The sequence below is a fragment of the Propithecus coquereli genome, unplaced genomic scaffold (assembly GCF_000956105.1).
Source record: "Propithecus coquereli isolate 6110/MARCELLA unplaced genomic scaffold, Pcoq_1.0 Scaffold35, whole genome shotgun sequence".
NCBI lineage: Eukaryota > Metazoa > Chordata > Mammalia > Primates > Indriidae > Propithecus > Propithecus coquereli.
This window is the reverse complement of record NW_012149174.1, coordinates 2,500,508-2,522,795: the sequence shown is the minus strand read 5'-3', so window position 1 is coordinate 2,522,795 and position 22,288 is coordinate 2,500,508. Positions and strand designations below refer to the sequence as shown.

At 34.9% G+C, this 22,288-nt stretch overlaps 1 protein-coding gene across 6 annotated transcripts in view; it reads left to right on the top strand.

Annotated features, from left to right (window-relative positions):
- The window catches only part of ATG5 (autophagy related 5), a 126,646-nt gene that overhangs the window by 46,335 nt on the left and 58,023 nt on the right, over positions 1 to 22,288 (top strand). For 5 of the 6 annotated variants that reach the window (XM_012651206.1, XM_012651203.1, XM_012651205.1 and 2 more), the window contains one exon: positions 2,041 to 2,203. The exons of the other annotated variant lie outside the window; for it this stretch is intronic. In XM_012651206.1, coding sequence (XP_012506660.1) covers positions 2,041 to 2,203 — 163 coding nt within the window. The remainder of the gene's footprint in view (positions 1 to 2,040; positions 2,204 to 22,288) is intronic. 6 annotated transcript variants of the gene reach the window in all.

Genomic DNA, 22,288 nt, shown 5'->3' with positions numbered 1-22,288 from the left:
GATCTTGCTATGTTGCCCAGGTTGGTTTTGAACTCCTGGTCTCAAGCAATCCTCCTGCCTCATCCTCTCAGAGTGTTGAGATTACAGGCATGAGCCACTGCCCAGCTGAGAACTTCTCTTTTTTAATTCAGTGAAGTTTTATATTTTAGAGGTTGATTTATAGACATGAAATGGAAAATAGTTGAACATAAATAGAAATAACCATCATAATGCTAATCCAGTTGAATATAATAGAATTGATGTACGTACAGTATGTACACATAAATTTCAATGTAGTGTAAGCAAAGCAGATATAGCCGATTGGAAAGTTGATTAAGGCAAGTGACCCTGTCTCTCTTTGCGGTCTATAACATCCATGTCTGCCTCCCTCATCTTTCAGTTCTGCCTTTCTATCTCTTATATTTTCCCTTTGCCTTTTTATATTTTATGAAATTTTAGGTTTTTTCTTATTCTATGCCTTACGTGCCTATATCTGAAAACATCTACCTCAGTTCTTATGGACTACTAGATCAAGAGCACCACAAATCTGGAATCCCTTTGTACCTGGAGAGAATTTGGTTGGCCCAGCTTGGATTAGGTGTTCACTTCTACTCCTGGCTGCTGTAGCCAGTGGGTAGTTATATAGCTACTCAGCGTTTGCTCAGCAGAAACTGTGGGATGAGATTCTAAGAGAATAGGGGACATGAGCAGTGTAGACAGATTAAATCTGATGTCTTGATTATTTGCATTTTAAAAATCTATTTAAGGGAATATCAATAGGTTGTCTGTTGCCTTCTCTTTTGGTAGGAGGATACCTGCTTACTGTAGTCATTGAGGGGCTTTTTTTCTTTTTCTTTTCATTCGCTATCAAAGCTTCAAGACATGGATGACTGAATGATGTTTATGAATACAGCAACCTCAATAAACTATAACTAAATGCTGGTTTTTGTCATTTTTTAGCTCTGTTTTTATTGAAGGATGTATAGAATAATAACTTTGTAAAATGGTGTTCAAGTGTAACAATTACCTTAAATATTTAGGTCTTATGGGGAAAGTGATATCGTACAGTGGTTAAGAGCTAGGACTCTTGAGTCAGATAGCCTTAAATCCTAGCTCTACCACTTGCAATCTGTGTGACGCAGTGGGCTTTAGCCACTCCCTAAGCTTTAATATTTTTCATCTCTAAAATAGGAATAATAATATTTACCTCAGGTATTGTTATGAGGATTAAATATTAGATAATCCATATAAAAAATCTTACTATAGTGTCTGCCACATGCTAAGTGTTCAATAAGTGTTAGCTATTATTGTTAATCTTTCTTTTTTCAGTGAAAAGTACATTAGTCATCTCATTTATGTAACTGCTTATTTGTCCAAATGCTCATTGCCTAAGCTGCCAAAAAGATTTAGTAAAGTTATAGGATGTAAATATAGCCATTTGACTTTAAAAGCCACTTTTTAACAGCTTTATTGATGTCTAGTTGACTTAATGGTAAGCTTTACATATTCAAAGTGTACACTTTAAGAAGTTTCTACTACAATTTATATATTCATTTACCTATTGTATGGTATTTAGGGTGTTTCCTGTTTTGGGCTGTTACAAATAAAGCTGTTGTGAAAGTTCGGGTACAAGTCTTTGTTTGGACATATGCTTTCATTTCTCTTAGGTAAATACCCAGTTGTGGAATGACTAGGTTAGATGGTAGGTGTGTGTTCACCCTTTTCAGAAACTACCAACTGTTTTCCAAAGTGGTTGTACCATTTTCCACCAGCAGTGTGTGAGTTCCATTGCACTTCTTTGCCAACAATTGGTATAGTCAGTTGAAAAGCTATTTTTATAATTATTACCCTTTAATGCCTTTTTTATGTTGTTTTCAAGTTAATTTTTTTCTTTTTTTCTTTTTTGTTTTTAAGTCAATTTAAAAAGTAATTAGAGTTATTGCAATAGTAAGACGGTTTGCTAAAAATATTGGAAAACTAGGGAGTACATTTCTCCCTTAAGAAGCTAATTTTGTAATGTGTGTGCCTCTTTTATATGTGTATTTTTATTTTCTTTGATAGAGTTTTCCTGAAAAGGACCTTCTGCACTGTCCATCTAAGGATGTAATCGAAGCTCATTTTATGTCCTGTATGAAAGAAGCTGATGCTTTAAAGCATAAAAGTCAAGTAATCAATGAAATGCAGAAGAAAGATCACAAGCAGCTCTGGATGGGATTACAAAATGGTAATTATAGCAGGGTTTAATTTTAGAATACCACTTTATAAAATATACAACCATAACTCTGTGAGTCATTGATACATTTTAGAATTAGTGGTGCAAGTTTAAATTCTAGTCTTCATGCCCAGATTTGCACCGAAGCTACTTTTAGTCATCCCTTACGTTATACTCTTCCAATGTCCCTCTGTTTGTGGATGCTCTAGCATTAGACTGATCACTTAGTCCCTACATATGACATATGTCATGGAAACTTTGTGTTTAGCTTCTGAAGAAAGTGCCATTAATTTTAGGGTATGGTCCTTATTCTTCAGCCATGACCCTTCTGGGCTCACAGCTGATAACTGTGGGTGTATACCAAGGTACCTCCACTTGGGCAGGGATTAAACACCAACTTCTGCTTTCTCAAGACAGTAGACTTGCTTTGTGCTTCTGTTCTCTCTGCTTGCTGTGGTTTAGAAAATTCCCCCAAGGAAAAAGCTGAGGGGAACGTGGTGCTCATCTCTGTATTCCCCATGTTTTAAAGATCATAGCTCCTTAATCTTGCCTGCATTGATGCCCTGCAGTGCCTTCAAAGAGGTATTTTATATAAAGACAGTCCTTGCTTTACATGGTTGTGGTATGCATGAATTTTGATTACCATGATTAAGTTAACACCAGTTCCTCAACTGTATGGTTCAAATTTCAATTACCATGGTATATTAACTGTAAATAATTACATGAAGCTGGACGCGGTGGCTCATGCCTGTAATCTTAGCACTTTGGGAGGCTGAGGTGGGAGGATTGCTTGAGGCCACGCATTTGACACCAGCTAGAGCAACATAGCGAGACCCCCATCTCTACAAAAAATAGAAAAAAATTAGCTGGGTGTGGTGGTTTGCACCTGTGGTCCCAGCTGCTCAGGAAGCCGAGTTGGGAGAATCGCTTGAGCCAAGGAGTTTGAGGTTTCAGTGAACTATGATGATGCCACTGCATTCTAGCCCGGGCAACAGAGTGAGACCGTGTCTCCAAAAAAATAGTAATGATAAAATAATTACAAGAAGTGCAAATTTTAGTCTAGAAATCATTATACAACAACATATGTGCTCATGGTCAGTGACATATTATGTCACTTTTTTCAGTGTCTGTCAGTGACTGGTTTCTCTACATGTTATTCATTTCACCCACAGACAGCATAACCTGTAGTTGTGTTGTCTTCTTGTCTCCAGCAATAAGCCCATGTAACATTTTATAAAAATGGATAATTAAAAAAGGAAATCGGCCAAGAAAGATGAAAATGCAACAAAGAAACAAAACAATGATAATGTTGGAAGTGAAATTTGAATAGAAGGTAATGGAGTTACGGAAGAAATAGCTGACTTTGGGAACACTGACATGGTGGTTACCCTTCAAAAGACTAGATATGCGGCCAGAGGAACTCAGTGAGGTTGAATTTATTTACATAAATAAGGAAAGTAGTTGTGACAAAAAGGATGAAGATGTCCCAGAGGAAGTGATGCTATAAAAAAACTTCATATTAAAGGAACTCTCAGAGATGTTTTATGACATTAAAAGTATAAATAATAAAATGTTGGAAGTTGATTAAAACGTAGAAAGAAACACTTCAATTCACTAAAGCATAGGAAAGATACTTGGTCGTAAGTTATACATCAGAAAACAAGCATTCTTCAAACTATCTTGTTAAGTTTTTACAAAGAAATAAAACATTTTAATTCTGAATGTTTCTAGTGTTTTAAATTACAGTGTGCTAAATAAATATTAGTTTTATTTACATTTTATTTTCCAGTATACATTTATAACCAACAGTAAGAGTTTTTACTGTTTTGACCAAACTTTTTAAAGACTACAGAATAATCATAATTTTCACCATTAATTATTAAGATCACTTTGCACAATTTCAGTTTGCATGGTCACTTTTCCAGTCCCACACTACCACACAAAGTGAGGGTGTGTCTTATACTTTGTCTGTCTTCAGTAGTTGTTTTTGACCAGAAAGTTAGTCTGATATAACTTCATGGCAATAACTAGAATAAAATAGGAAAAAAAAAACAGCTCCTACAATTTTTAAAAAATGTGATCCAGTTTAACTTTTGGACTATATTATTACCATTTCAAAGGGGTCTTTATAGTTACTTTTTATTAGAACTTTCATTATGCAAAATTTAGGGCATTATTGTGGCCTCAGTAGCATGTAAGGCACATATTTTATGACAGTGTATACTGTAAATTACGTTTTCTCCCTTCTTATTTCTTTGTTTTACATTTCTTAGAGTTGACCTAGGTTAGGTTACATAGAAGTGCCATAGTCATGTCTATATATCTGGTATTTCTCAACTAGATTATAAGCTTTGCAAAGGCAGCCACCAGGCCTTTTACCTCATTTATATTACTGAGTACAGAAATTCTTACTAGATGATTAAAATAATTTACAACTCCTTAAGGTGTACTGCCTTTCTTCTTGTGTCTATTTGAAGATTAAATGATATTTTAGGAGACTTTTGAATAAGAAGATTGCTCGAATGGAAGAAGATGGGGATCATGTAGAGAGAGAAAGCATTTGAGAATAATTTGACTTCATAAGTGAAGTTGATAAGTAGATGTTCTTGATATCTTATTGTTAATGGATGAACTTGCTAAAAAGAACTCAGAGATTCGGCAGGAGATTCTAAAAATGATTCAAATGTTTCAACGGGAGCATTGGAGGATTGGATATGGAGGATGATGGTTAAGAGTTAAGAGAAGAACAAAGGCCTGGTTTTTAGTCCAACTCTACTAGTAGTGCTTTAGGTCAAGGCACTCAATCCCTTTGAGCTTCAGTTTCTTAATCTATAAAACAAGAGAATAAATGTCAAGTGGCCTTGTAGGTGTCTGTAGAGGCTTTAATGAAACACTAATACAGTTTATGTGAAAGTGTTTGGAGGGAAATAAAGCTGTTTAGATGAAAAGAATTATTGAGAAGTCACTTTGAGACTCTAGGACAGGGTTGGCAAATAATGGTCATGGGCCAACCACCTGTTTTTATAAATAAGGATTTACTAGAACCCAGCCACACTCATTCATTTATGTGTTGTCTGTGGCTGCTTTCATGCTACAGTAGCAGAATTAAATATTAATAGTTGTGACAGAAACTGTGTGGCCCACAAGCCTAGCATAGTTATTATCTGGCCCTTTAATAAAATGCTTGTCAACCCATAAAAGGTTGACCACACCTCATGTTTATCATTGACCTAAAGCTTAACTCAAAGCTTAACTCTGTCACACATTCAGAACTGAGTATAACTTAGTGTATCAGACTTTGTCTAATAATTGCCTTTATTACTATTTTTTATTCATAAAATTTCTTTTTTCTATTTTTACCTTAGCTTATATTCTTTCTTGAGTATGTGACTATAGTAAAGTCATCTTCATCAAGTTACATTTTATTAAATCAATTTTAAGGTAGAGTTTGATTAACTTAAAATGGTGTTTGGTTAAGATATACTTTATTTTTATTTTTGGTTATAAATTATTTTTGTAGCTATTATGCTTGGTTTCGTTTGTGATGGTTGTAATTGAGCTTACACTACTCAAAGTCTTGTGGCAGCTATGTTCTGGATACTGGAATCCTTAGTATTTTATTTTCTATTTGTTGAAAATTAAAATATTCATTTAGGAAATCTTCACCTTAGTAAATGTTGCTTATAGAAAATATATTTTGGAGTGAAATGCTGAATGTTAATTAAATTAAGGTAACTTGGTGAAAGGTGTATGATGTCCATTCTGTTCCTTCTGTCTGGAATGCTCTTTCTCTCCTTTTTTGTCTATTTAACTCCTACTCATATTTTAATGCTCATCTCTATTGTTACTTTCTGTATGTAGCCTTCCTTTTATTTTTTTCAGTCAACAGACATTTATTGAGCACCTAATATGAAACTGACACTATACTAGCTAGAAGCTAATGATCTTCTAGCACTGATGGAACAAACATGGCCCCCATCTTCACAGAGCTTACAGATACATAGAGACGTTAACTGTTAATGCTTTTATGCTGTTATGGCTCCTTGTCCATTTATATGCATTTTCTGCTCTTGATTTTATCACACTCTGGTATAGTATATGATTTGTGTATTCTGCTAGCATATAAATTCTCCTGGTTGGCGTATATCTTTTTGTATCCCCAGCACCTAGTATGGTCTTAGGCAGAGAGTAGAGAAAATTAATATTAACTGAATGTATTTTATTCCCTTCTGTTTATCACACTCTGGTATAGTATATGATTTGTGTATTCTGCTAGCATATAAATTCTCCTGGTTGGCGTATATCTTTTTGCATCCCCAGCACCTAGTATGGTCTTAGGCAGAGAGTAGAGAAAATTAATATTAACTGAATGTATTTTATTCCCTTCTGATACTACCAGGAAATAATATGAACAGCTTTTCATAAATAATTTAATATTAGTATAAAGTAGAGGAAGTGCCTTGTTTGAATTTATTTATGGAAATGGATTTTATGTTTAAGAATTTTTTCTTCCAAAAGAAGTTTCTTTTAATTTGCGAAGTCAAAGATATTTCACCTTTTTGTAGTATAATGGTAAATTTGTCAAAGTTAAGACATGGTACATTTATTTCATTTAGAACCACACCTGTAGATCATAACAACTCAATAGCTGTTTAAACAATTTTTGAATACTTTCAAATGCTAATTTTAATTTCCCGGATCTCTGTGAAAGAGAAATAAGAAAAGATTATGAAACCAAGAAAACTCAGTTAAGACATACTGTGCCTTTCAGTGTTTTTTATGGGTTTTCATTTTAGATATAAAAATATTTAACCTCCCTGTGAAACAAAGTTAATGACCACAAAAAAGAAAAAGTGGCATTTTTATTTATGAGACAGTTGTCAGTACATGTGCAGTCTGTTTTCAATTTGATGTCAAGCTGTTTTTCTTTTAAGCTAGAGATATGTGGAAATCTCTAAAAAAATATTTTTAACATAATGATATGACTTAGTTTTCGGCCTTGGTTTTCTGGGTATATTTTAAATTCTAAGAAAAAAAAGGGGGATGACATTAAGTAAGTTCCATAGACCTTCAAGTAAAGGCAAGGTTTGACTGCTAAATATGTTAAAAATGTACATCATTTCGGAAGTGTGGTTAGGCTTTTTCAGCTAATTAATTTTTCAGGGAAATTAATTATTTGATAGTGTGCCATTTTAACTTAAAACTGGTTTCTAAGAGGAAATAATGACTAGCTAATGGTGATTTTATAACAAGTCACAACATTTGGGAAATACTTTTGTTTGGTAGGTAATATAAAAGATATTAATAAATGTGGTTCCAGCTTTTTGGATGCTTATATGATAGAAACAGGTGGGTTGTAATTGCATTGCCTTGTTTTTATTAGTTGTGTTTAGTAGAATAAGCATTGGACTGAGAATCTGTTGGCCTGAGACAGAGTGCTGGACCTGATCTATTTATTACCCTATCTCTTATCAGTCGTGTGACCATGGTAGATCTTGTGTGCTTGTACCTCACAAGTCTCAAATTCAAGGACTGTAAAGCAGTAGTCACATATACCTTAATTCCGATGATACATTTTTTTCAATTGATTTCAGAAGAACTTCCTGGGTGAGTAATTATTGTTGTTCCATCTCCCTCTCTCCCTCTCCCTCTCCCCTCTCCCCCACCCTACTCCTTTCTGTTTTTAAGGAGGATTTAGGTAGAAGGTAATAGGTAGCTTTCCAGAAATAACTTGGTAACATAGAAAGAATACTAAAACAGAGACAAAAGTTTTTAGATTTAATGCAGCTACTGCCTATTTGTGTATTTTGAAGCTATGGGTTTGTTAGGGTCAGGTACTGTTCTTGTTGAAGGAGATTCCTAAGTAGAACTGTCAATAGGAAGCAAAAGTACTCTGGAACGTTTTGTCTCGATGAAAGGTTGATCCTGGGTAAGCTTCCTTTTTAACACATTGCCACACTAGAAAAAAAAAATTTCCCTGGTGTTTTATTAAAACAAAACAATCCTTTCTAATTTGTTATTTTTTATTGTTTTCTGTGTGTGAGTTATATGCCACACAATCCATGTTTTTAGAATTAAATTGTCAATATTAATTGAAACAATAAGAACATCAACAAGTAGATTTTCACGGACCATTCACGGGGTTTTGCTTCACAAGGCTCCAGACTCAAAACTAGCCTGAGTTACATATAACTCACAGGGCAGTCAGTGTGTTAAAGTCTTTCTCTAGCAAAATTCAAATTTTTTACGAGTCTTGAGAACACTGGGATTAGATTGTATGAATAAGAGCAGAGAAATAGTGCTGTGAATCTCTACATACCAGTCACTCAGCCTCAGTAGTTTTTAGTATATAGCCAGTTTTGTTTCATCTATTATTTCTCATCTCTCTTTGGCTTTGAATTTTAGAAATCTTTATTCTTTCTTTCATTGCTACCAGTATTTCTCACGGATTTATAGTCTTTACAGATTTTATATTCTGGTGTTTAATCAAGTCTTGGAAGTAGCATTCATTGTTTCTAATCTTCATGGCCATGAATTCAATCTTCATTATAGGATAGAATCATCATTATAGGATATATGCCCAGACCATAGTAGTATGGATTAGCTAAACAATAACAAGAACCTACCATGTGCCAGACACAGGAGACACTGGGTAAATATGACAGGTACAGCCCCTTCCCTCCAAATGTACAGTCTAGCAGGAGAGGCAGACATTACACAGATAGCCTTTAGGAAGGAGGAAGGGATAGAGAGCAGGGGTGGTAGTGATGAAGGTGTTCTAGGCTGAGGGCATAGGGAACAAAACCTATTTGAGAGGTCTGATACGTTTATGTGGCGATGTACTGAGCTAGACATTGCTAGAATTAAATATGAGCATGTGACAGTAGATGGAGAAGGATTAATAGAGTAGAATTTAATACTGCAGCTTCTGATTTCATACTCTGTTTACTTTCACAATAAGTGCCATCTCTTTTTTATTTTGGCTTCAAGGATATGACAGTTAATGTGTCCCAGTGTTACAAGGCAATGAAATTTGGAGCAAATGGAGTAGTCTCATTTATTCGGGATGTTTGGCAATTCTGTTTCCACTAACCATGGTGTGCTTTTCTTTCTTCGTACAGCTGAGCTAATTAAGTCTTTTTTTTTTTTTTTTGCCTGCAACACTTTGGCAATTCTGTTTCCACTAACCATGGTGTGCTTTTCTTTCTTCGTACAGCTGAGCTAATTAAGTCTTTTTTTTTTTTTTTTTGCCTGCAACACTTTTTGCAGGAAGGTGAATAAGTTCAGGCTAAAACTATGTGTGTGGCATTCAAGAGTCTACAACTTTGTGAGAAAGTTGCTTAGAGCAACTTGTAACCTGCTTGAGCATTCAATTAAGTTTTACTATGGAACAAATAAGCATTTTATTATATATATTACATTCTCTTGGTGTTCTACTTTCTGTAATTAAGAATAGTGGTAGGAATTTTAAAAGTTTATGCATTTGCTTTTAATATAAAGCCATAAAAATAGTTTGCTAGGCTTCTGGAGAAAGATTGCTCTTGAAATTTTATGATTTAAATGAATTAAATACATTTTGTAATAATTTGGATCATAGCCTCTTGCAGTGCTTTGGGTAGACTTGGCAGTGAACATCATGGGTAATAAAATTTGAAAACATTTAGACAGTTATTTCACAATACACTACAGATTATACTAACATAGGTTTCTTGGAAGGAATCCATTGATAACTGTGTATGGTCATATGTCCCAGAGTTCATGAGTGATAGGGAATGCATTTTTGCTTATGAGATTCAGTTGATACATGTATAAATCTACATTCTGATTAGTAATTGAAAATATTTCTAGTGAACAGTTTTACAGGAATACAAAGGCTTAATTTTTAATGTTTTAAAATAAGATTTCAAATCATCTAGAGTAAAATGACTATCAGATCTTTTATATTTGGTCTGGTTTAAAGAATTTTTAAGAATTTATGACTTCTAAGATAATGTCTTTCATTTTTTTATAAGTTAAGTTTGGGAAGGTGCAAGAAATCTTTCCTTATGAATGTTGATAAACTGTGTAGAGGAAATGCAGACAAATGTCTGTCTGATCAGTGGTTCTCTCTCTTGTAGTCATGACCTATTGTTGCTATTTGAATTTACAGCATAATTCCTCTTAAAAAAATTACACCAAACACACCCACACATATACATACACACAGCTCTATATAGTTTAACTTATTTTTTAAATGAAATTTTTGTTTTAAAACTTTTTAGGAACTTACCCTAGATGTACTTTTCTAATCTTTTTTTTGTTTTGTCCATTAGCTCCTCAGTTTTCTCTAGATCAGTGTTTCTCAGAGTATGGACCATGGGACACAGAAGCATTAGCATTATCTGGGACCTGATTAGAAATGTACCCTAGACCAACTGAATCAGAGACTCTGGGGTAGATCCCGTTATCCTGTGTTTCAACAAGGCTTCTAGGTGATTGTGGCACACTAAAATTTGAGAACCACTGCTCTGGAGCAGGGTTTCTCACCCTGCACGTTGTTGACATTTTGGACCAGATAATTGTTTGATTTAGCTTCAGGGGTAGGGAGCTGTCCGGTGCATTTATGATCTTTAGTAGCACTCTTGGCCTCTACCCACTAGATGCCAGTAGCACACCGCTGCCCCCTCCTCCACACCTCACCTTCGTCATGACAATCAAAAATGTTTTCAGAACTGCCAAATATCCCCTCAGGGACAAAATCACCCCGATTGAGAACCATTGCTCTAGAGAGAGGTAATGTGGAGTTAATGGCTAAAACTGCTTTTCATTTAAAGTAGCAATGACTACTTACTGAATACCTTTAACTCAGTCCAAGTTCTTGTGTGGGCAATTTACAGTTTACATGAGTTATCACTGCCATCAAAACAGCCGTACAAGATGTATTTTAAATTCTCAAGCTGGGGCCATACCATTTATGAAATTTCTCATTTATTCCATCAGCTCAGCCTTTGGGAACTAGTATGTTCAGTTTTTTTAATGACTCATTTGGCTGTGTTTGGAATTACATCCTTTTTTAAACAAAAGAAACTTGACATATAAACAAATAGTTATTTTAATCAGTTACCTCATATTAATATATAAACTTCACCACGCAAACTTCTTATTGTAAACTTAATCACAGATGTTTCTGGATGATGGTAATTAGTTTAATTTTGCTGAGGTGACTGTTATATGACAAATGGATCAGTAGTATGCTGTCATTGCAGTAAGACTAATTCTACTTACATTTTTGAAGTAACATATGTTCTGTGTATTTTCCTTTTACATCCTTTCATCTCCTTCTCCAGCTCACTTGATCTAGTTCTGCATATCTTAACACTTCTTTCTCTCTCTCTCACACCTCTTATTCAAACTTGACTAGTCTCTGTCCCATTCCTTCATTATCTTTCTAGGGCATGAATGGCCAGATATATGTTTTAGCTCAAAAATCAATAATTAATGCTAGTTCATGTATTACTTATTCCTAGCCTCATGTGCTTTTAAACAAAGGTCTAGAAATTATTTGTATTGAGAATTCCAGAATTGCAAGCCCCCATAATCAAGTCCTATGAAACTCTGCTTATTTCATCTCTTATTTCATCTCTTTTCTGTGTAGACCAATACTGATTAGTGGCTATAGTGGTAATGAATTCTGGCTGTCAGCATTCTGTTTATTAATGATGTTTACTGAACCAAAGAAATTAGCAGTGCTAATTTCTTATTAGTCATCACATGCATTTTCTCTTTTACTACTTTAGAAACTATAGAAGGTTCAGAAATCCTTTTATGTTAAAATTACATTTAAATATTGTGAAAACTATCTATGCCAGTATTTTAATTAGCATTCATAGAATTGCAAGATTTTTACCCAAACACTAGAAAAGATAAACAGCCAATTTAAAAAGGTACAAAATAAACACGTTCATCTGAGATGCTGTGTGTTCAGTCAAGTCCTGATTATTGTCTTCAAAGTGGCTTTCTACTTACGAAGCATTTCTTCCCACAGGATCCCTTTAGGATCCAGACTGTCTTTGAGTTCCTGGACCGCTTTTACATTTAGCTTACTTCTATTTTTTTCATTATTAGGATATCAAAATATCCCAAGCAATGTCTCTAATTGCATGCGGTTAATTTCCATAATTCCAGTTGTAGTTAAATTACAAATCATCATAAGCCACAACCAAAATGTCAAGATTTTGTGACTATTTGTCTTAAACTTGCTTTTTGTTTTTGTTAATACATTCCTTAGATTTTGTTCTACAGGTATATTAATCTGCTTTTACTTTTCATGTATTTCGAAGTCATTATTTTTATGTAGGATTTAAATACCCTGTTATACATTTTTTGAAAAATGAAAAGTATTAACTAATATTTGTCCACCTAGAATATAAGGAAAGAATAGAAGAGAGAAAACAATAAGTGGAAATATAGGAAGTAGGAAGAGAAGGGAGACAACTTCATAGGCTTGTTAAGTTAAAGGGGAAAGGCTTTACCTTTGTAATAGAGGTTATTCTCCCCAGTATTTTTATCATTTATTTTTAGGCATAAGTACTCAAAAGAATACGGTATGAGATTCAGATATTTGAGTTGTAAATGAATAATTTGAGAACACTGGTATATCTTACCTAATATCAAATTTTAATAACTTTATTCTCATTTTATGAGTAGGATTCTTGGACACCCTGATTAAATTTTTGTGCTTTATAAGATATATATATTACATATCACTTACAGTTACTGAATATATTTAAAATAATACTGTTTAGTTCAACATAAGCTCATTATAGTAAGTGATAAAGTATAATTTGTAAATTCTGGGTGGACTATATTATTTTTTGAGGTGTGTATATAGTTTTCAGAACCAACTTTGTTTTGCATTGAATGAGCTGTTACAACAAATAATATTGTGGAAAATGCCACTCAGATAGTCCTAGTAGCTAAAAGTTGAACTGTGAATTTTTCAATTTTACTTATCATTGCCCTTGCCTTTTTTAAAAGAGTAGTTCCTAGTTGAATCAGTGTTTTCAGTTGACTGTCACAGTGTATTTCTCCATGTACTCATTGAAAAATTATACCTTAATGGACATGTTGAAATAAGTATTATTTATTTCTGCAGATGCAGCTACTGCTAGCTGTTCCATTTTGTCATCTCTAAATACTAGACGAGATTTGTTAAATTACTAGACCAGATGCTACCATGAATTTTGAAGCGTAGAATCTAGGAATTTTTGGTAATAACATGCCCTCATTAATAGCTTTCCAGATCCCTGTTAATCACAGTTCATTATTGGATTGACTGAATATTGAGTTTTAGCAAACAAGCAGTGTTTTATTTATAGACACGTAACTGAAAATTTTCTGTGGTATGGTAGCACCACTAGCAGCTACTGGTCTGATGACCTTGGGCAAATCATCTATCACTCTGAGCCACAATTTTCATCTCTCTGAAATGAGGAGAGCTACATCAGTAAATTGTGTAAAAATTAAACAATTTAAAAGCTTATAGTTTTAAAAATGGCAAAATTCTGTGGTGTATAATTTATTAATAAAAATGATCACTCTGGTCCTATTGTAATGAAAACTCATAGTTTTTCCCTGTTTCTCACTCTAGCATCACTGTAGTGTTACTTTGCTTAATATCACTTTTTATCAGCCTAAACTCTGATGTACTTTTTACTTAAGCATCTGTTCCTTGGTCATCTCTGCCATTTGAGGAGATGGGAAGGACTTGAGCCAAAGGATTAATAAGATCTATTAGAAATTGTGACAGTTTTATATGTCACTTTGGCTTCCCCAATTACATATTAAATGACGGAAAGAACCTGTTGTGGGCTTCTTTTGTTTTTTTTTTTTTTAATTCTCCTGCAGCTCCTAATATTCAATTATGTGCATAATAGGGGCAAAGTTTGGTAGATTTCACTCTACATGAATCCTACAAAATAAAAACTTGTTTGAGCACACTGTTCCTTCTGTCTGTTGTTTGAATTGAACTGCAGCTTCATAATATGAATTGTTTGCAAATTGGAAACTTTTTTTAAAGGCATATTTTTCATGTAGCCACCATGAACAGATTAGATAGATCTGAAATAAAATAGAATTTAGCTGGAGTTTTTCACATTGACTAAATTCCTATGATATTCCAGGCCTAGGAACCTTTATATACCTTAGCTCAGTGATAAAATAATATAAAAATTATGTAAATATTATCAAGTTTACAAATGAGGAAATGAATTTGAAGAACTACTAAGATGTGGGACCAGAATTTAACTAGATCTCTAATTCTAAAGTAAATGTACAGTCATGTGCTGAATAACATTTCAGTCAACAATAGACCGCATACATGATGGTGGTCCTATAAGATCATAATGGAACTGAAAAATTTCTATTGCCTAGTGATGTCTTAGCCATCATAATGCAATGCATTACTCATGTGTTTGTGTTTGCAGTTCTAAATAGACCTACTGCCCTGCCAGTCATATGAGAAAGCCTAGCATGTGCAATTAGGTACAGTACATAATACTTGATAATAAAAGACTGTTACTGTTTTATATATTTATTACAATTTTTATCATTATTTTAAAGTGTATTCCTTCTACTTATATGTTTAAAAAATAGTTAACTGTAAAACAGCCTCAGGCAGGTCCTTCAGGAAGTATTCCAGAAGAAGGCATTGTTATCATAGGAGATGTGTGTTATTTTCTGTGGAGACCTTCCAGTGGGACAAGATATGGAGGTGGAAGACAGTGATATTGATGATCCTGACCCTATATAGGCCCAGGCTAATGTGTGAGTTTGTGTCTTAGTTTTAAGCAAAATTTAAAAAGTTAAAAAAAAATTTAATGCAAAAAATAATAAGCATAATTACAGAATAAGAATATAAAGTAAATATTTTTGTACGTCTATACAGTGCAGTTTGTGTTTTAAGCTAAGTGTTATTACAAGAGTCAAAAAGTTAAAAACTTTATGAGGAAAAAGTTATAGTGAGCTAATGTTAATTTATTATTGAAGAAAGAAAAATATTTTTTTATAAATTTGTGTAACTTAAGCGTGCAGTGTTTATAAAGTCTACAGTAGTGTACAGTAATGTCCTAGGCCTTTGCATTCACTCACTGACTCACTCAGGCAACTGTCAGTCCTGTAAGTTCCATTCATGGCAAGTGCCTTGTACAAGTGCACCATTTTTTATCTTTTATACTGTTTTTTTACTGTGCCTTTTCTATGGTTAGAAACACAAATACTTATCGTTTTGTTACAGTTACCTACATATTCAGTACAGTAATGTGCTGTGCATATTTGTAGCCTAGGAGCAATAGGCTATACCATATAGCCTATGCGTGTAGGCTGTACCATCTAGATTTGTATTAGTACAGTCTGAGGTTCACACAGTCACGAAATTGCCTCATGACACATTTCTCAGAATGTATCCCTGTTGTTAAGCGATGTATGACTGTATTTTCCATTACATCTGGAGGTTGTTAACTCTGGCAGAATATTAGAATCATCTGGGGAGCTTTCAAAAAGTACAGATGCCAGGGAATTCAGGTAATTGGTCTGGGGTGGGTCCTGCACGTTAGTATTTTTTAAAGTTCTCAGGTGATCCTGGTGAGCAGCTAGAGTTGAGAAATATTGCATTATACACTGCATCTCCAGTTTCTTTTATTTGTCACTGGGTAATCATTAATAGTGCTTCCTAATTTACATTTTCTCACCAGAAGAATGAAGGATTTGTATTAGAATAAAGAAAGAATAACCTACATGATAAACATCGCAAAGATTACAGTAAACATAATGGAGTATCTTTTTCTTTGTAGGACTTTCAAAAATTAATATAGGATTTTTGTTTTTGTCTTTGGAGTGCTTTCTGAATGAAGTGAAAAGGAATGTCATTACTTCGTTGTTGTTTGTTTTTTTGTTTTTGTTTTTGTTTTTTTTTTTGAGACAAGGTCTCACCCAGTTGCCCTGGGTAGAGTGCAGTGACATCATCATAGCTCACTGCATCCTCAAACTTCTGGGCTCAAGTGATCCTCCTGCCTCAGCTTCCCTAGTAGCTGGCACTACAGGCGCATACCATGACGCCAGGGCTAATTTTTCTCTTTTTAGTAGAAACAGGGTCTCGCTCTTGCTCAGGCTGGTCTCGAACTGCTGACCTCAAGCAATCATCCTGCCTCAGCCTCCCAGAGTGCTAGGATTACAGGCAGGTGCTACCACACCCGGCCTTGATTAATTGTTGAATTTGTTTCTGGCCCTCTGAACCTAGGAAAGTGATAAACTCATTTAGACTAAGAGGAAGAACATTTTCTCCCTTTACAGTAGCTTTGAAAAGTAATAAAGCAGATTATTGGTTATAAATCTATAGATGATTTAAAGGGGAATACATTTAGATAATTTGTCCTGGTCTACAACTGTGCTATAACTCTATAAATCTCTTTTTGACAGGCAAGCTACTTTAAAGATTGTCTTTTGGATTAAGGAAAGATGGGAGTATAATTAAAGATCATTCTTTTAAAATTTTTAACCTGAGTGCATAGAAAAACAGAATAAGTTGGTTTTTTTTACATTATGAAAGTTTTGAATTTTGACTCTTTTATGTTGTTACCCAGCTTTAAAAGAAATTTGAAATAAACTCTCCCTAATTGATCAGAATATGGTAATTCAATCATGTCTACTTAAAAATAAAGGCAGTTACTGGGATTGGCTCTGGAAATGCATTTAAAGATGTTGTAACTTGCAGTTATGGTTTATTGGTGGGTAATGTTGAAATTAACTTACAGTGTGCTTTTTTCAATACTTAGTAAGATTAGTTTTCTTCAAATTTCCAGCAGTAGTTTTTAACTATTTATAAAGTTTTCATAGATAACTAGTTTTTACTGGCAGCATTTATAGACCTATGCTGCCATAAGGTATAATAGTTGTGAGCCTTTTACCTTCCCTAATTAACAAGAAACCTCTCTTTCCCCCTCATCATGCTTATCTCCTCTCCCCTAATTTTTTTTTTTTTTTTAATGAGACAGGGTCTCACTGTGTTGCCCAGGCTGGTCTCAAACTCCTGGTCTCAAGTGATTCCCCTACCTCAACCTCCCAAGTAGCTGGGACTACAAACTTGCCCCACTGTACCCAGCTATTCCCCTGGTATTTTAAGAAATGTTAGGAGTGGAAGGAGTTGGGAAGGAATGGTTATCTAGGTCTTAAGGGTAGTAGAGGTGGAACTCAGACTTGCCTGCCAGGACTGGAGGACTCCTCAGGTGTTGGCCTAGATGTTCTTGGACCACCATTTCTGTTCCAACCACTACTTCATGGTACAACTAGAAGTGAATGCAGTTGAAATTAATGGAAAGTAAATGGCAACTAAATTGTGCCCAGAGTGAAGAGATAGAATCTTATATGGTAGTTGAAAGGGTTGGAGGAAGCAAAAACGGGACATGAAGTACATTTGGTGTTGTAAAGTAGTGGAGCTGGATTGTGTTATGGCTCTTAGTCTCCCCACCATGGCTGGCAAAGACCGCTCAGTTGCATAACTCCAGCAGTCAGTGTTCACATAGAATTTGATGTGAGTGGTGCAAACTCTCTGGCCCTGAGCCAGAGTGAATACTACAGCAATCCTGTGACTGTGGGGTTTTAGCAGGGCCACTTTTCCATGTTGGTCCTGACACTTCTTACCTTGTGAAATCTAGCTCAGTATCTTCTCTTGTTGAATCTGAGACAGCCTCAAAGATAATGATAATAGCAAACACTTACATAGCACTTAATTTGCTTCAGGCATGGTTGTAAGCATTTTGTATCTTTTAATTCATTTATTCCTTTCAATGACTTTATGAATATGTACTACTAATATCTTCACTTTGTAGATGAAGAAATTAAAGCACAGTTTTAAAAGTGCCTTGTTCAAACCCACACAGCTATTAAATGGCAAAGCTGGGAAGCAAACCCAGGCAGCATGGCTCCAGAGTGTCTGCTTTTTCCACTACACTGTGTTATGCTTGGGATTCCTTCTTTTTCTTGTCCCCAGTTGCCCAAACTAGTCATTCATTTAGTTACATGGTCACTAACCTTCATTGAGTATGTACTGTGTACACTGATCTTTCTAGGGCTGAAGATATAGAAGACAAAGTCCTTGTCCTCATGGAACTTAGATTTTAGTTGAGGGAAAGAAATAATACGTAATTAAACATGTAAATAGGGCAATTTCAAATTATAATAAGTGCTTAGAAGAGAATAGGGTATGGTATAGGGAATGATTAGAGAGTGGGCTACTTTAGCTATGATTGTGAGGAAAATCTTCTCTGAGGAGGTGACAGCGTGTTGAGACTTGAATGATGAGAAGGTAGCAGCTATGTGAAGATTAGAAATGTGGGGATTCCAGGCTGCTGAAACTGTGAGATGGGACAAGCTTGGCCTTTTCTAGGGATAGAAAAGAAAAATAGTGTGATTTGGAGCTTAGTAAGTAAGCAAGGTAGTAACTTACTAAGTTAGTAAGGTAGACAGTGAGATCTCAGAGGAATGCAGGAGCAACAGCATTCCTAGGGAGTGAGAAGGGGCTGGTGGGAGGCTGCTTCTGCGGGAAGAGGTTTTTTTATTACTGACATAATTTATGGTTGCCTGTATACAGTTTGGGCAGAGAGCATTCTGCTTCAGTTGTAGGCAATAAGGGCTGCAGTGGGTTATATTTTTTCTTAAAAAATAGATTCAAATAGTCAAAATAATCATATTGTTAAAATGCATCATAAAACTTTATTCCTTATGACCCAGTAGACAAATATTTGAAAATTTATTCATTAATGATGATTCGTGCTTAAAAAGAGCATTCTGGATGCTGTGTGGAGGGGATAAACATGGAAGGACAGCAACCAGTTAGGAGGCTATTGTAGTGGTTCAAATGAGAGATGATAGTGATTTATTTAGATGAAAGTGGTAGCATGAACACAGAAATAATTGCACTGTATATTTATATTACTGTTCTTGATGCCAATTTTCTGAGACCGTAGCACTTATTTTGTAGGGCAAAGGAGTAAATGTCTTAATCTCAGTTTGTTCTCAGACAGTAATAGTCCAGGTCAAAATTCTCCTGGGATCCAGGTTTTACTGCTCTTCTGATTCACTTAAACCACAAATTTCCCTGGCTACAGTCCTACTGCCAAGATGTATGTACAGGATTTAGGATTAGCCTCCTCCGGGACTGGCACTCCTCAGTCTTGATGCAGAGGCCAGCCCACTGCTCCTGCCTACTTCCATGTTCATGATGAATTTTTAGGGGCTTCGAAACCTTTTCAAGGCAATTTGCTATGGTTAGGACCTCCTCATCAGATATATCTCAGTAACTTTAAACCTAAAACAGTAGAGCTGAACTCCTTTCTGGCTCGTATATAAATGGATAGGTTTGGTTTTGTTGAGCAGTATCCAAGCACTGATGAATGTGCTGAGGAAAAGAGAATGCTCATGCCCCTAGTTCAGCCCAAGTGCCCTAGTACTAGGTAATTAAGTATGAAATGTCCGATTTTCATAAGTACTAAATTTGAACTTGATCTCCGACATTTTACTTTACACTGCTTGTTTTATTTTTATTGTGAAGGTACATCCTCAGTCTTTCCAATACATATTTTGGCTTGTGATTATCTTTTAAATTTTTTTTTTATAGCAATTTTTGTGAAACCATGGGTAAGTCAAAAATTCATGTTATTTTCTAGTATGAGTTCTGTCATGGAACCAAGGCAATGCAGACAGCTCGAAATACCAGCGAAGTGTTTGGGAAGGATGTGGCTAATGAACACACAGTACACTGATGGTTTGAGAAGTTCTGTTCTGGTGATTTTAATCTCAAAAATGAGCCACATGGGTGACCTGAGACAAAGGTGGATAATGATGAGCATAGCATAGTGGAAAGTTATAGTGGAAGAAAATCCATCTCAACTTACACATGAATTAGCAGCAAGGTTTGACATTACTATTCTAACAATATTGGACCATTTGAAATAAATGGGCAAGGTAAAGAAGCTGGATAGATGGGTTCTGCATGAATTAAGTGCGTGTCAGAAGAGAAGTCTTACCGAAACTTGACTTTCTTTGCTGTCACAGCATAAAGGTGAACCATTTCTACACTGTATTGTTACATGTAATGAAAATAGATTCTTTTTGACAATTGCAAAGGTTTGGCACAATGGTTGAATAAAGATGAAGTGCTGAAACAGTCCCAAACCGAATATTCATCAAAAAAGCTAATGATGTCTGTTTGGTGGTCCAGTGCTGGTATTGTCCACTACAGCTTCGTGAAATCCAGTCAGTTGATTATAGCGGATGTCTACTGTGATCAGTTGGACAAAATGATGAGGATGCTTGTGATTAGGCAGCCGAGATTGGTCAATAGAGACAAGACCAATCCTTTTGCAAGGCAGCACTTGACCACATGTTGCACAAACAATGCTTCTCAAACTATAGAAGCTGTACTTGGAAACTCTGCCATTCACTATATTCACCAGACCTTGTACCAATTGACTACCACTTCCAGGCTTTGGACCACTTCCAAGGAAAAATATTCCATTCTCCACAAGCTATGGAAAATGCCTTTTGCGATTTCACAACCACTCGCTCTCGAGGCTTCTTTGCTGCCAGCATAAACAAGTTACCGTTAAGATGGCAAAACTGTGTCGATAGTTTAGGTGCATACTTTGATTAATTGTACTGCTTCTTGTTTGAGATATAATAAACTACACTTTTGATTCAATATCAGACAGTTCGTGTTTAATGACCTAATAACATATGATTGTCTTAATTCGACCTGACTCAAAAGACAAATGAGTTTGAAGGTACAGGTCACTTATTTAATGCCTGCTTTTGGCAACCTACCAGTAAATTACTATTTGTATATTTTTTTCCTCCTATTTTGTCTTTTGAAGATGTTTAACGTACTACATATGAGGAAATTAATTCAAATAAGTCTATATTTGGATATGATTTCTGTTATCTTGAAAGCATCTAGTTAAAACAGTACATACATTACATGGCCACGTGTAGTAATGATTTGAATAATATTGTTGATACAAAACTTTGTGAAGGGGGGTTCCCTTCAGTACTGATTTTCAGCCATTTACTTTTTTCTTCAAAGAAAAGCATAGAGTCTATCTTTTGTGTGCTGTCAAAATCTGACGTTTATTTGGGGTGCTGTGATTCTGTTCTCTTTGGCATCATAGATGTTAAAGACCAGGGGGTGGATAGTGTAGACATGTGGAGGCCACTTCACCTCTTTCCTGTTGTTTGAGGTTTCTAGCCCACTGAAATGAGCCTGACTAGCAGTCTCCTTCCATGTCCTCCATGTCTCCTGTGGGGGATTTTAGACACATTATTTGTGGCGTAAGAATGTAAAAACTTATTTTGCTGGGAGTTCTTACCTCCCGTAAAACTTAGAGGAAGAATAGATAAATCCTCTTCTGCTGTTTTTCCATGTAAGGGACAAAGAATAAAAAATCCAACAACTTTATGTCTTAGATATGTTATTTAGAGAGATCTGAAATTAAAAAAAAAATTCTGGATGTTTTAAAAATTTCCAATATGAAAGTGTAATTCAGAGAGTGAGGAAAAAATGGTGGCTATTAGGATTTTGAGAAATTCTATTTTTAATCTCTGTCTTTTTAAAAAAAAAATAGATTGAATATTTCCATAGAACAGGCCTTTAATTTTATGATCCTTGATTTGGTAGCCTTCTTAAACAAATGGTAAGTTTTTAAAAACCAACTTCTTAGTTATATGGCTAACAGCTCTGGCAAGAAGTATGTGTGTATTAATATCTTACTTTCTCCCATTGTGTGAATAAACTAAATGACTGCTAGTTTTAATTTTCTCTGACTTAGATCTTTGTTTTGTTTTAGAATTAGAACCAAGTAAATTTGAAAGTTGTTGAAGTTGATGTACATTTATCTACAACTACAGTTTGTAAAATGAACAGCCAAAGACCGCTATGCTTTTGTTACTTATAAGTACTATTCTTGGTGGCTGATAAACAAATAACCAATTTTATGACTTAATTATAATAATAGCATAATTCTAATATCTAAACTATTATTCAGAAACAGGTCAGTATTCATTATCGGA